This window comes from Gopherus evgoodei, chromosome 13 (genome assembly GCF_007399415.2).
Source record: "Gopherus evgoodei ecotype Sinaloan lineage chromosome 13, rGopEvg1_v1.p, whole genome shotgun sequence".
Taxonomy (NCBI): Eukaryota; Metazoa; Chordata; order Testudines; family Testudinidae; genus Gopherus; species Gopherus evgoodei.
Genome location: NC_044334.1, coordinates 28,995,482 through 29,009,323, shown reverse-complemented (window position 1 = coordinate 29,009,323; position 13,842 = coordinate 28,995,482). Strand labels below are relative to the sequence as shown.

General features: G+C 55.4%; 1 protein-coding gene across 1 annotated transcript in view; it reads right to left on the bottom strand.

The window, feature by feature from the left end:
* POLE (DNA polymerase epsilon, catalytic subunit) overlaps positions 1–13,580 on the bottom strand; it is a 37,989-nt gene extending 24,409 nt beyond the window's left edge. Inside the window, exons 1-19 of the mRNA XM_030583112.1 lie at positions 13,494–13,580; positions 13,241–13,376; positions 12,605–12,685; positions 11,305–11,349; positions 9,956–10,048; positions 9,406–9,560; positions 8,640–8,781; positions 8,178–8,258; positions 7,745–7,852; positions 7,146–7,256; positions 6,816–6,901; positions 5,974–6,093; positions 5,054–5,186; positions 4,296–4,409; positions 3,395–3,607; positions 2,059–2,166; positions 1,488–1,616; positions 1,049–1,151; positions 773–919 (exon numbers count right to left, since the gene is read on the bottom strand). Of these exons, the coding sequence (XP_030438972.1) occupies positions 773–919; positions 1,049–1,151; positions 1,488–1,616; positions 2,059–2,166; positions 3,395–3,607; positions 4,296–4,409; positions 5,054–5,186; positions 5,974–6,093; positions 6,816–6,901; positions 7,146–7,256; positions 7,745–7,852; positions 8,178–8,258; positions 8,640–8,781; positions 9,406–9,560; positions 9,956–10,048; positions 11,305–11,349; positions 12,605–12,685; positions 13,241–13,376; positions 13,494–13,558 (2,170 nt within the window). The 5' untranslated portion in view covers positions 13,559–13,580. The remainder of the gene's footprint in view (positions 1–772; positions 920–1,048; positions 1,152–1,487; positions 1,617–2,058; positions 2,167–3,394; positions 3,608–4,295; positions 4,410–5,053; positions 5,187–5,973; positions 6,094–6,815; positions 6,902–7,145; positions 7,257–7,744; positions 7,853–8,177; positions 8,259–8,639; positions 8,782–9,405; positions 9,561–9,955; positions 10,049–11,304; positions 11,350–12,604; positions 12,686–13,240; positions 13,377–13,493) is intronic.
* Between the last annotated feature and the right edge of the window lie 262 nt (positions 13,581–13,842).

Below are 13,842 nucleotides of genomic sequence, written 5' to 3'. Positions count from 1 at the left end.
GGTAGCAGCTAAGTTTTGCATGGGGCAGGCCATAACAGCAGGGAGAAACAGCACCTCCCAACACAGGGGTCAGGATGGGGGGCATACAAGAAGAACGATGGTGCTCTCATGCTCCACCCTCAAACCCAGGCTCCACCTACAGCCCCAGAACAGGGTGATGGGTTTGCTAAACAGTGCCTCCCAAGCAGTAAAAACGCTCACGGTGCTGACACTGCTATTCATCATTAGGTTTCAGAGTTAAAACTCATCTGAGATGAAAGGGGCTGTTCATGCCTCAGACAGAATCCAGAGCGCTCTCCACAGACTACAGCAGGGAGCCTTGGAAGGTTTTCTTCACAACCCAAAGGGTTAGAAACTCACTGCCCAGCCCCACTGGGGACCTCAGAAGAGAGCTGGCATACAGCCTGCTGAGAGCAGACGTGATCTGCCCTGGCACACAACGTAACTCCAACTTCAGTGGCTAGGAAGAAGCAGCTCGTTACAAGACCACTCAGGACATGGGCAGAGGAGGGTGTAATGTAGGGTGTATGATGACAGGTGGAAGGGCGAAAGCCAGTTGTGTCTGCGTAGCCAGTGTCTACATTACAAGCTGGCCGTGTGTTATCCCTTAGAGCCCGCAGATTGTACCAGCATGGACTAGGCAAACAGGGGGAGTTAATCTGGAGAAATATCTCCAGGGGAAGTGACCCTTCAGCACCCCGATGGAGCAAACTGAACCACAAGGTACCACGCTCTCAGAGTTCAGAAAATATCATTTTAAGCTCGTTCTCACCCGCCAGTCGCTTCTTCTCAAACTTGGCCTGTTCCTCACGGGACAGCTCGTGAAAAGCACGAGGCGGGCCGTCCGGGTAGAGCGGGGGCAGCTTCTCTGACTCCAGCTGCTGCTGGATGCGGTGGTACTCGCTGCGGCTCGCGGGCACTGCAAGGGAAGGACAGCCATGAGCACGTCTGAGCAGGAGTCGGGGGAGGACTGTTCCTAGGCCAGGCTCCAGGGTCTCCCTGCAGCGTAGCACAGCAAAGGGACCTCTGCAAGCAGAGTAACACTCACTGAATTCCCCTCTCCACTGCCAGGTCATCCGGCGCTGGCAATTGGCACCTGGCTTGTTAAAGTCACAGGCAGCGCATGTGGCCTCATCCACCATTGCCGAGGGCTGGAGAGAGAGAGAGAGAGAGAGAGAGAGAGAGAGAGAGGGAGAGAGCGCGCGCGAGATCAGAGAACCTGGTTTTACTCCCAGCTTGGCCTACAGCCCAGGCCTCTAATAACTGGGTTCAGAGCTCTGCCTCCTCAGAGGCTTCTCTCCTCTGACCCGCTGGCAGCTGTAGGTATAGCAGGCCCTTCCAAATGCCCGACTGGGCGTCAGTACCCAGCCATGCTTACGCACTTCCTCCTGAGCAGGGAGTTTGCTCTCGCTGGCTGGGAAGGAGGCAGTGTCTTTGAGCCCGTCCCATTGGGATGCGAAGCCAGGAGGAGGCAGCCTGCTACCCACCTGCAGCCTGTTTGTAAGGATGATGTTGGGGTACATGGCCCCCACATCTAGATGGTAGATGAGAGGACACTCGATCCGGTTAGGAATGTCCTTCAGGGAGTTCAGCTTGACTTTGATTTCATCACACACCTGCGGTGAGGGGAAGAGGCAGAAACCAGACAGGAATGAATCAGCAATTGAGCCGAGCATGCAGCATGGCCTCCCCTCCACAGGGACAGGTACTCAACCTTCCCATGACCACAGAGCGCATGAGGACCCGGAGTAAGAGCCAATGGAGCACGAAGCTTAGAAGGAGCTGCATTTTGATCTTCACCAGCACTGATTCCCCTTAGCCTCGGTCACAGGAGACTGTTTCTGATGTCAACTATTTCAAACAAGGGAATGGGGCCAGGCACAGGTGGGGGAGGAGGGAAGGTGGTGAACTCAGGGCTGAAAAGAACAATAGCTAAAGGGGAGCGGTTATATGATGCTAACACACACAAACAGGAGATGGGCTTGTCGAGAGAAATTCCACGTACTGCCCCCTACAGGCCCCAAGCCGTGCCACACCCCAGGCCTTGGTCCAAGCTACCTCCTGGAAGTTGGTGACTTGATCCAGTGGCAAACCTTCCTCCTCCTCGATGGCATGCCGGAGAGTCTTCTCCACGCGCTGCAGCAGAAAGTCGAAGGCAACAGGGTTCTGAGGGGACATGGGAATGACAGTAACTATGAGGATGTCTCCAGCTCCTCTCACCCGACTTCCCTTGCTGGCCAGGGGGAAGAAAGCAACTACGAACTCCTCCCAAGCTGTCCGTTTCTGTGCCTGCCTTAGATGGGCCTAGGACAATGGAAGGCATCCATGACAAGCCACTCTACCCACTAACCTACAGCTTAGTCTAGGGTGTGTTTCCCTCCCCTTGGTAAGGGCCACACATTTGCCTGTCTGTGATGGGGAGACAAAATCCATCCCAGGGTCTTACTGCACTGAACGAGATGGGGGCACAAGCAGGTTGTGAGCAGTGTAGGTCACCAGCAGACCCTTGGAAGGCACTGTGCATCCTAGACACAGATGCAGCCAGAGCCTCCAGGCAGATCCGGCATTTCCCTACAGGGCTCTAAAACTGCCATACGGTCTGGGCAGCACAAGGCTGGCATGAAACAGGAGGCGCCCCACAGCTGGAAAGCCACACTCCAAGGATTACGAGCACACCCACACACCAGCGTTTCACTTGGGACAAAGCTGACCTAGCCGCCAGCTCCTAGTACACCCTCGCTGTCCCAAGCACCCAAGGCTCAGCTCCAGCACTCAAGGGTCACCTCTTATATTCAGCCTGTGCCGCCCTATCTCTGCGGCAGGAACGACTGTTCTTGGGCTGGCCTATTCCACAACACTGGATGCATACACAGCATGTTACACCAAGCCCCGTCCCCAAGGAACTTACCCTCTAAAAGCCCAGTGAACACACAGTGAGCGGTGTGCACTTAGGACTGCAGGGAGGGGCTGAAGGTGGAAAGGGCGGGTGGGCACAGGGAGTGCTGCGGAAAGCAGCACCCATTTGGGAATGGGTGAGAGACAAAGCAAGGAGAGGCATAGCTGAAGCAGGAGAGAAGGCAGGAGGCTGTGTGTGACCTTGACAGAGAGGAAGGCAGGGCCTTCCCTACCAGGGCGGCTGAGTCCAGGGAACTCTCCGACGCCGAAGTCTCAGATCCTGGCATTTCTTTTGGCTTGGCTGGTTGTTATTTCCAGCTGGGGAAAGGTTTTTGCCCGTTCGAGCTATGTCTGGATTCAGGAGCCCAGAGCCAGAGGATCCCAGCACAACAGAAAACACAGGGGAAAGTAACTACTATTGCGGGGGGATGAGATGGGCTCTCCACAGCCCTCCCCACCCCACAGATGTGGGGAGGGGAGATCAGACCTAGGCTCGCACCATTTTAAAGCGGCAGGGGATGTCGCTGCGGAAGACCCCTGACTCTAGCGCCTCCACATGGCCCCCGACATAGGTCTCCGAGTCTAGCACATGCCCATCCTCTGTGAGCTTGTTGAACTCCTGCTCCTGCTTATTGGGGAAGATGATGTTGGCGTGATAGGCCTGGACCATGAGCAGCGCCTCGCACAGCGTCCCTGAGCCTTTCCGTAGCACCTGCAGGGAGAGATGTGGGGGGAATTGGTGTCAGGACACACGGCGGAGACTGAGTCATGCAGGAACTCGGGGGAGCCAGCCCTGTCACAGCACCATGTCAGCGAGACAAGGTGCTTGGCTTGGCAACACCCAACTTGTGATAACAGTGGGGAGCAAAGAACACCCTGCCCTTAGGAGAGCCTCGCATACTGCACCTATACTAGTGACGGGGAGGGAGCTGTGGCTGTTGCATTAGCACTGACACTGCTGCCCTGCAGGCCTACGTGATGTGAACTTGTCCATGCCGCATCTCCCAGCGCTCCCATCGTCACCAGTATTAGTGCAACAAGGGGAGACTTCCTCAAAATTGCTAGCACAGACAGCTCCCCCACAGCTCCCTGAGTGAATCTAGCCCAGGAGAGTGCCCTCTACTGGGTAAATGCCCAGAGCCCTGGGTAACACCGGTGGGAGCCTGATCTGCAGACGTCCTGAGCGCACAGAACTCCAGCTGAAGTCACTGGGAGCTGCCAGTGTCAGCACGTCTGAGCCCTGCAAGAGCCACAGCCCCTACTGACAGACATGCCCCTTCCCCACCAAGTCTACTCTCATGCCTCAGCCCCTTGGCAAGGGGGACCCTCTGCCAGCACGGCCACATTCCACTGACACAGAGCACTCAGCCCAGCCCGGGCTCTGGCTCCTGAGCACTCACCTCGTCGGGCTCCATGGGGATGATGGTGCACAGGGCGAAGATGAACGGGTGCACGTACTTCATGTACATGTAGTAGGTAGCAACAGCGTCAGACACTGAGTAAGTGGCCAGCGTCTGATGGGAAACAGCAAAGAGCTGGATTAGTTGAAGTGGAGCTCAGCACAGGAGTCTAGCAGAGCGATGCCTGCCCCATGCCTGTTCCCCGCTGCACGCACCACAGCCCAGGGGGGACGTGGGCAACAGGCAGTCACAGACAGTAAAGGCTGTCTACGAGCTGTATGCTCAGAGGGGACGGGGGAAAAGGCCACTTGCCACGTAACTGCCCATACGCCCAATAGTGCTGGGAGTGGAGAGCTGCTTCCTGTCCACGCGAATGCCCCATTGCTGATGCCCCACCCTGTCCATGTGTACACGGAGCCTCCCCCAGCTGTAGTGGGAGTGAAGCATTGCACAGCACTTCTACAGCACAAGTGCTTCACTCGCTGTAGACGAGTGAGAGGTCCTCTGTTAGTGAAATCAACATGACAGCACCAGGAAGGATCCCTCATCCCGCCTCGGGCAGGCTCTGCTGATTACATGGGAACCCCATCCAAGGCTGCCAGAAACAGAGGAGGCCAAAGTGACACTCCAGCATCCTTCCATGCCCACTGCATTAGCCGAAGGAATTTATCCCCACCCAGAACTAGCCTAAACGATCAGTGGCTTCCTGGAGCCTGTCTCCTGACCACTGGGTCCAGAGGCTGCAGAGCAGAGAGTACCTGAGGCTCTTCTGTAGCCATCCGGCACATCTCTTCGGGGTCCAGCTCCACTGGGTCGTAACCCAGCTTTGCTTTGGCTGCTGCTTTCAGGTTGTGGCTTCCCACGGGGAGGTAACTGTCTCTCTTCACCCACCTGGGGAAAGGAACCAGAGCACCAGCCTGTGAACAGAAGCCATGAGCCACCCTGCCCCAGGAAACCCTGAACCACACGGGCAGCACCTTGATTACTCAGAAAGTGGGGAGAGGGGGCATAGCCTTCGTTCAAGGTACCAGGAGCCAGCCCTAGTACCTTGCTGGGCTGGGTATCTCTGCCAGTGCCCTCAATCCTGCTCATCTGCATCCTCTGTGACTCTTAACCCACCCCCCAGTCCCAGCATACCTCAGCCCTCCTACTTTAAATCCCTGAGTGAAGGGGACGGGACCCTGGGACTGCCAGCAGGAGGAGAGTGGTTATCCAAACTGTGGATCCGTCCCATAGAACTGGACCGACTAAAACACTCGCTCCCGTTCCAGCTCTCTGTGGAGGATTTGCCTCGCTGCACAAATGCCCCTCCTCCGCCTCTCCTGGGTGCTGGAGCTCAGACTACAGGCTGAAATGTCATCACCTGCCTGCTAGGCAATGGGCTTAGACCAACCCCTCTGGGACTCATCAGCCAAGCTAGAGCGCTAGCAGAGAACTCCTGAGTTGCCAGGTCCAGGCCTTAGCTTGCTGCACTACCCAGGCCCTAGCATACCCAGCACTGGACATGGAACAGCCAAATAACAGACTGACCCACCAACGGCACGAGGCACCATGCATGAAGCCAGCGAGCAACGTCTGCCAAGGGGCAGCTCACTGGCCAGTGCCCACGCTCCTCCAGGAACAGGCACTTTACAAACCCAGAGCCACAGGTGCATAGAAGGGAGGCAGCGTCTGGTACCTTAGACAGTCCATGTGGATGCACTGGGAGGCTTTGTACTCCCCTTGGCTGTCCTTCTGGAATCCGATCTCTTGGTACATATTCATTCCATGCACTGCTGCTCTGGCTTCCACAAAGGGCCTGGGGAGAAGGCGGAGCATAGTACAGAGGGGACACAAACACAGGCACTTTCACCCCTCCTCCCCAAACCTGGCTTCCTTTACAGACCATGTAAGCCAGAGCTCCTCTCTGCCCCCTTCCCATCCCGGCTACCATTCTGAGTATGGACCCAAAGAGTCCCCTCGGCACAGCGTTCCGCAGAGGATGGGCACAGCTACTCAGTGACGTTCTGGATCTGAATGTAGGACTCAATGATCCTAGAGCCGCCCACTGCTCTTCTCCCCCAGGTCACTCTGCAGTTTTCGTCATCTCCTCTCTGTTCACTGCCCCACCAGTTTGGGGAGCAGCAGCACATAAACACGATGGTATTTACACCAGAGACAAGATGCAGCTGTGCAGATGGCAGAGCAGGGCTTGGAAAGCCAGAAGTAACTAGATTGGAATGTCCAAGGTCACTGCTTCAAAGGCAGGAGCCTGAGAGAGGCAGCTCTGCACCCCACCTCCCCCACATCGCAGGGCTCTGCAGTCTGGGACCCACTGGCTTTGATCTGTCCCCCAGCATGGAGAAAGAGCTCATCAGAGAGGGTGTTCCAGACACAGAGTGGCTGAATACTCAACATGGATCAGAACAGCCTTGCACAGTCACCTTGTGACTCCTTGGAAATGAAGGAGGGACACATGGTCTAGTGCCTGCTCCTGCCCCCAGCTGACTTTTGCCCTATGGTTTCCACTTCCATCCTTACCAGTCAAAGAAGTCCCCATTGTAAGTGACCATGATGGTGGGTTTGGTCTCCTGGACATGTTCAAACCACCTCTGGATTAAATGGGCCTGGATTTAAGAGAAAGGTGAGATGTGGATATAACGTAACCAACCCTCTGCTCTCCTTCTCGCAGAACCTGATCTGCTCTAGTGTGACTAAACACAGGAAACAAAACCTGTTCATGTGTTGTGACCGACACTATTATCACATTGTAATCCCCAAAGGAAGCAGCAAACTCTCTCTGGCCTGCCTAGACCTGGGTGGATGACGGGTAGCAATTTGAATCTCATCTTCCAAACCGAATCTACTCACCTCATCCGGCTCGTTGAAGATGCAAAAGGGACCCTCGTACTCCGGCTTCGGAGTAAACTCAAAATCTTCAATATCCTCAGAGACGATCTCCCTGTTTGTGATCAGGTAGCCCTAGGAGGAAGCAAAGGAGAAGGGTTAGTGAACGCGTGCACCACAGGTGCAAGGTACTTGGGGAGCGCTCCACAGAGCCAGCTTGGCCAGTCCTTGGGGCTGAAGACGCTAGTGGTGCATCACTGATTGTTTTGGACGACAAGGACCTGTGTCTGTCATCAGGCTTGAGGGACTGGGAGGAGACAATGGTGGAGAGCCCTGGATTTCCTCACATTCTCCCACGTATTGCTGCTTATCCAAAGAGGGGGGCCCCCTAGCCCCAGATGGGAGGAGTGCAAGGCTTTGTAAGAGAAGACTGAAAGGAAAGCCCTTAGGAACCCTGCAGTCTCTGGCGTAGATATTAGTTTCACTCCCTGAGCCATTCCATAGACACTAAGCAACACGCAATGAGACAAAAAGGAGGTAAGTTGGCTGAAGTCACGGGTGGGCTTGGAGCCTGGCTCTGCTGCTGGAGTGTGTGGAGGCAGCAGCCCTGGCTGGACAGTTACCTGGCCATCAATCATGTAGGAGATCATCATGATCTGGTCTGTCTCTGCATCAGGGAACTTCAGGGGAAGCTTGGTGGTTTCAATGTCAAAGGCCAGTACAACAGGATCCTGAAAGAGACCCAACACCTCAAGGTCAGCATGGGAGCCTGGATCCAGACAACATGATTCCAGGTTAGTGCAGGCAGAGATAATGTGCCAACCAAGTGAAGTGAGGCAGAAACACTGCTTGATCACATCACCTCCTAATCAACCCAAGCCACTACCTTGAACCCATCCTGTAACGTTGCACCATGATCCCTCTGCAGCCTGTGGTACAAGACCAGCCACATTTGGGAAAACCTCACCATTTCACTGGTGGAAGCCAACTTCAAGCAGAGAATAACCAGCCACGCAGGAGAGGCACAGACCGCCCCACCCTAATTGGAGCACTCACCGGTCGCTCCACCAGGTCGTCTCGGCGAGTGATTTCCGGAGGGTAGATGCTGCCCCGATAACGGACATTGTACCAATGAGCCTGTCACAGAAGGAGAGAATCAGAGGAGCTGCGTTAACACAGCATCTCCCAATACCATGTGCTGGGTGTTGAACTGACACCTAATACAGGCCATCTGAAAGAAGGGCAGCATGGGCTAAGCAGCTAGAGCAGGGGGCTGGGTGTTAAGGATCCCAGTTCTGTCACTGGATCAAGTTGTGGCCTTGGACAGGCCACTTAACTGCTGTGCCTCAGTTTCCACAGCTGAGAAACAGGACTAACAGTAATCGCCTACATCACAGAGACTGACTCATCGCCATGGAGACTCTTGATGAATGAGACACAAAATTTCCATCACCTCTGCCCCTCAAGGGCACAGCGCTAGAACAAACGTGCTACCCCCCTCCTGGCTTCTTCACTCACCACATGAATCTTCAGGTCGATGGACAGGCGAATGTGGTACGGCACATCGTACTCCCGCATGTCCACTATGTTGTCCATCTGGTTGACAGTCTTCTTCGAGGGCCCCTCATCATCCATGGTCAGGCTGCCACCGATCAGAGCACTGCAAGGCGCAGGGGAGAGGGATGGTTTAAATGCACAGGTCTCAGACTCAGGGGGAATGAAGATAAGAAACAACACTGCAGCAGCAGCTCTAGTCAGTGTGACCGGAACAGGATAGCAGGAGGTTTAGCTCCAGCAGATGCTAGGGCAGTCACCAGAAGGAACTCTTCCCTATTAATCCAGCAGCCAGCTTCAGAAAAGGAAAAGAACAGCTATTTACCCTACCTAGGGTTATGGTGGTTCTTTGTGGTATTCTGTCTGTATGGATCCTGCTCAAGGTGCACATGTGCCTCACGTGCGAGAGATTTGCATGTATGAGGCTCATGCTCACCTCGAGTGGGAGCCACGGACAAAGGAGAACTGGGACATTTGCAGTTGTCACCAGGGCGAGCGTCAGCTTAGGGAGTTCCCTCCCTATCCAGAGGAGATGACGTCAGGACCTGGGAACTTAACACGGAGCAAAGGAAACAGCTAAAGTTAAACTCTTTCAGTGCTGGTTAGAGAATAGGTAGGTCTGGGTCACATGGGAAACACCTCACTAAGCACAGTACAAGAACATAAGGGAATCCTGCTGGGCCCTGGGACCAGCTCCTCCAGGTGCATTGCCAAAGAGGAGAAAACCTACCTGGACAGCATGGATGTGTAAGTGTCGCTCGCCTGGTCCCGCTCCCTGTTCTTCTTCACAGCAGGAGAGATTTCCCGCCGCACCTTCACCAGGTCATCCACAGTGTTGAATGATAGCTTGACGTAGTTCCGCTTCAGGCCCACCAGGTGATTTGGCTACAAAGGGACGGACCGGCCAATGAGGAAACGACAGCAAGAATGGGGGGAAGAGAGACTGTACAAGTGAGATGCGGTTGACAAAGGAGATGGACCAAGAAAGACAGCAGGAGTTGGGGAGATGAGGGTGAGAAGAGACCACAGAACAAGGGACTGAGGGCTGGGGTGTGTGGAGGGGGAGAAAGGTAGGGAAGAGAAAGTGCCTGTCAAGAGTCAACATTATTTCCCCTGATCAATGTCCAGGCCCTGCGCCTGGTATGAGCCATATACCGAACTAGAAGGACAGAGCCATACAGACCGGGCTGCATCCCACTCTCCTCCGACTTGTATGCCCTTCCCCCATTAGAGCTGTACAAACCGCCAGCAACTGGGCAGGGGGCAGAGTAGCTACTCACCAAGTCCAGATCCTCTTTGGGAACTGTTTCCAGCTTGGCAATTTTCCCCTGGTACCTCTTGGAGAGAAAGGAGGACACTTCCCGCTCGCAGCCCTGCACAGAGACTAGAGCTTCAAGAGGGCAGCCTAGAGTGACCAGATGTCCTGATTTTACAGGGACAGCCCTGATATTTGGAACTTTTTCTTACACAGGTGCCTATTACCTCCCACGCCTGTCCCGATTTCTCAAACTTACTATCTGGTCACCTTAGGGCAGCCAAAACCCTGCCCATCGAAGCAGAGCAGATTTACAGACACTGTCTCACTTGGGGCTGTGTCCTGCACCTCTACATGTACAGGGGCTTTAATAGCAGCCTGACTGGAAACCAATCTCTTCCACCCTGGAGAGGAGTTTTGTTTTGTTTGTTTTTTAAACAAGGCTCCTAAATGTAAAATCCCAGAACTCTCAGCCAGGCCCTCAATTTTGAGCTAATCAGGTGAGTTCTCCACGGGGCAGAGTGACAGGACAGTAAACCCTCAGCTATTTACTGGGCTGTGAACAGGAATGAAAGGTGCATTTAGTCACAGGATAGTGTGCAGAAGCCAAACAGGGCTGTTGATTAGGAGCTGAAGGGCTCACTGAGCAAGACCACCAGGTGGCTGGTACTTCGAAGTGCAGCTCATTCAGAAACGCAAGCAAATCTCCTCCAAAAAACACATCAGAAAGATTATGTACATTTGGTATAGCTGCTTCCCATCTCCTTTCAGGTCGACAGCTGACAGACAGCCCTAGTGAGGAGTCAGACATCAGCACTGCAACTTGCACTGAATTCGATATTTTATCATTTGGATGGATAATACTACTATTCATTTTTAAACACTTTTTCAATTTGTTCCTATTTATATTTTCACAGTTGCAGGAAAGTAGGCAAAGGTGACCAGCCAATTATCTCATAACAGGAGACGCTGAAATTCGAGAAGTTCAAGCTTTATAATCATTAAAAGAGAAATTGTCAACATCCCATGTCAAAATATACAAAGTAAACATCCTTAAACCAAACTCTAATGATTTTTCAAGCACCAGTTTTCTTATTTGGTCTATCTGTAAATTTCGATTGTTAGCCATGGAAACATGTTTTCGTTGGTTTGTGGGTGTTCAGCAAAAGTCAGCATTTACCAAGAAAGATCTGATCCTTCCAAACCCAGCTATAATCCTGGATTTCTGTCTCACTGGCCAGGACCCCTGCCAAGCCCTCTCAGGCTGTTATCATGCTGCTGCCTCAGCCCCACACCTGCCTAACTCACATCCCTGCTTCATGCCTCTACACTCTACCTCAAGCCCTATTTGCCAGCCACAGAGTCCATACCCACCTTCCGGGTTGCAATGTAGAAGTAGGGTTTATAGGGCAAGGCCACCTGGAAAAAAGCAGAGAGAGTCAGCATGGCACATGCCTGGGTACGAGGGGAGAGGCATGTAGTCCAGCACATTCCCCTGCTATGGGTCAGTGTGTGAGACACACACAGACCTGCCTAAACCCACCCTGGTCTCTCTCTCTCTCTCACACAGACAATAATCTAACACACCCCTCCCCATGTACCCTTCAGCTTGGTCCTGACACAGAAACCCGCCCTCCTCTGGTTCTCAAGCAGAGCCCAGCAGAGGCCCTTCCCACCCCAGTCTGTGCAGACAGATTTCCATGGTGGAGTAAACTGCCCCACTTAAAATCCAATCAAGAAGGAATTAAAACATCTGGATGCCTAGGAAAAACAGGCTATTTTTGGGGCAAGAACAGAGAAAACATTATATTAACACCCACCTATGCAGCAGGGAGGTACCACAAGATGAGGCCAGCACTGACCTGTTACCATGGAGATCACTGGCCATTGTGAGCAAATCTCTGCAGGTATCCTCACCTGCCTCTGACTGAGGCAGATACATAACAATGCAGGCAAATGTTATGCATGGGGCCCAATCCCACCTCCACCTAACCACCCCTACCTACACCTGGCAGCACAGACATGAGGCTGGAATGGTGATCAGACTGTTTCCTTAGTTGTATGCGATGTTGGCCCCAGGATGTTACAAAGACAAGGGGGAGGTAATCTCTTTGGACAGTTGGTCCAGTAACAGACATCACCTTGCCCAGTCTGTCCTTCTATCCTTAGCATTCCTCACAGTGCCCTTTTAGGGATTAAAGGAGATCCAGGAAAGAGTCAACTGAACTGCAAGGCAATCTGCAGGGTCTGTACCCCTTAATGCGGTCACCCAACTCTCTTAATAAAAATAAACAAAATATATGGAGATATACCTCTCTCATAGAGCTGGAAGGGGAGGTCATTGAGTCCAGCCCCCTGCCTTCACTAGCAGGACTAAGTATTGGTTTTGCTCTAGATCCCTAAGTGGCCCCTCAGGGATTGAACTCACAACCCTGGGGTTTAGCAGGCCAATGCTCAAACCCCTGAGCTATCCCTCTCCCACTCCCCTTTGTCAATGGGAGTTGTGCCCAAAGGAGGAGTAGCCCTTTGGTGTCAGTCGGGAAGCAGTTTCCAGTGTACAGCTCTGCAAAGTCTTCCCCCAAACCAGCCAGCCAGACAGGCAGGCTCCTCTGTGCCTCCAAGGGCAGCTGCTCCCGCTCCTCCATCCTCTGCACCTACAGTGAAAGGGACTCACCTTAAACCTGCTCCCATCCTCCTGGATGAAGTAATAATCCACGCTGCTGACCAAGCGCTTGTCATCGTCCAAAATCTCTGTCTGCGAGAGGGGGAGGCAGCACATCACAGCCCCTCCCTAGGGCACAGAGCCCGAGAACCCCGCCTGCCCCCCTCCCCGCTCAGCTTCCCGCCCCCCCCGAGCATCACAGGCTGACCCGGCTCAGCCCCCAGCCCGGCAACCGGACCCCAACGCGCCGCTCCGCCCAGCCTCCCGCCCCCCCCCCGAGCATCACAGGCTGAAACGGCTCAGCCCCCAGCCCGGCAACCGGCCCTCAACGCGCCGCCCCGCCCAGCCTCCCGCCCCCCCCGAGCATCACAGGCTGAAACGGCTCAGCGCCCAGCCCGGCAACCGGACCCCAACGCGCCGCCCCGCCCAGCCTCCCGCCCCAGACCCCGCCCTCCCCGAGCATCACAGGCTGATCCGGCTCAGTCCCCCCGCCGGGCAACCGGACCCCAACACGCCTGCCCCCCTCCCCGCTCAGCCTCCCGCCCCAGACCCCCCCCAAAATCACAGGCTGACCCGGCTCAGCCCCCAGCCCGGCAACCGGCCCCCAAGGCGCCGCCCCCACACCCGGCCCGGCCCGGCGCCGCCCACCGGGTGCATGTTGATCAGCCAGCCCGTCTTCTCCCCCGGCTCCTTGGGCCGCTCGAACCCGAACTGCGCGTCCAGCCGGTCGGTCCGCTGGCTGCGCTCCAGGCGCTTGAGGGCGGAGAGCCCGGAGCCATCGTCCCTGCGGAGAGCAGCGCGTCAGGCCGGGCGGGGCCGCCCGCGGAGCGGGGCCGGGACCGCCTCACGCCCGCAGGGAGCCCCCGCCCCGCAGCCCCGCCCCGCCCCGCGCGCCCCTCACCGGGGGGTGTCGGGGTCCCCGCCCGCGGCCTCCGCGCGGCGCCGCCCGCTGTTCCTCAGCACCATCCCGGCCCCAGCCGGCAGCGAAATTTCCCGCGCTGCACCCAGCTCCCGCGAGATCTGCCTGACTCCGCCCCCTCCGCGAGCGCCGGGCCCATTCTCCGCCTCCGGACGCTATGCCAGTCACAGGGCGCTCCTGGCGCACGCCCCTCTGTTAGCCAATGGGAGAGAGATCACCTCTCCATCGGCCCGCCCCGCCACGGCAGGCCACGCCCTTTAGCCTCACTCTACCGCCAAGCGATACTGGCCCCGCCCTACCAAGGATAACCCCGCCCCCCGCGGGTCTGGTC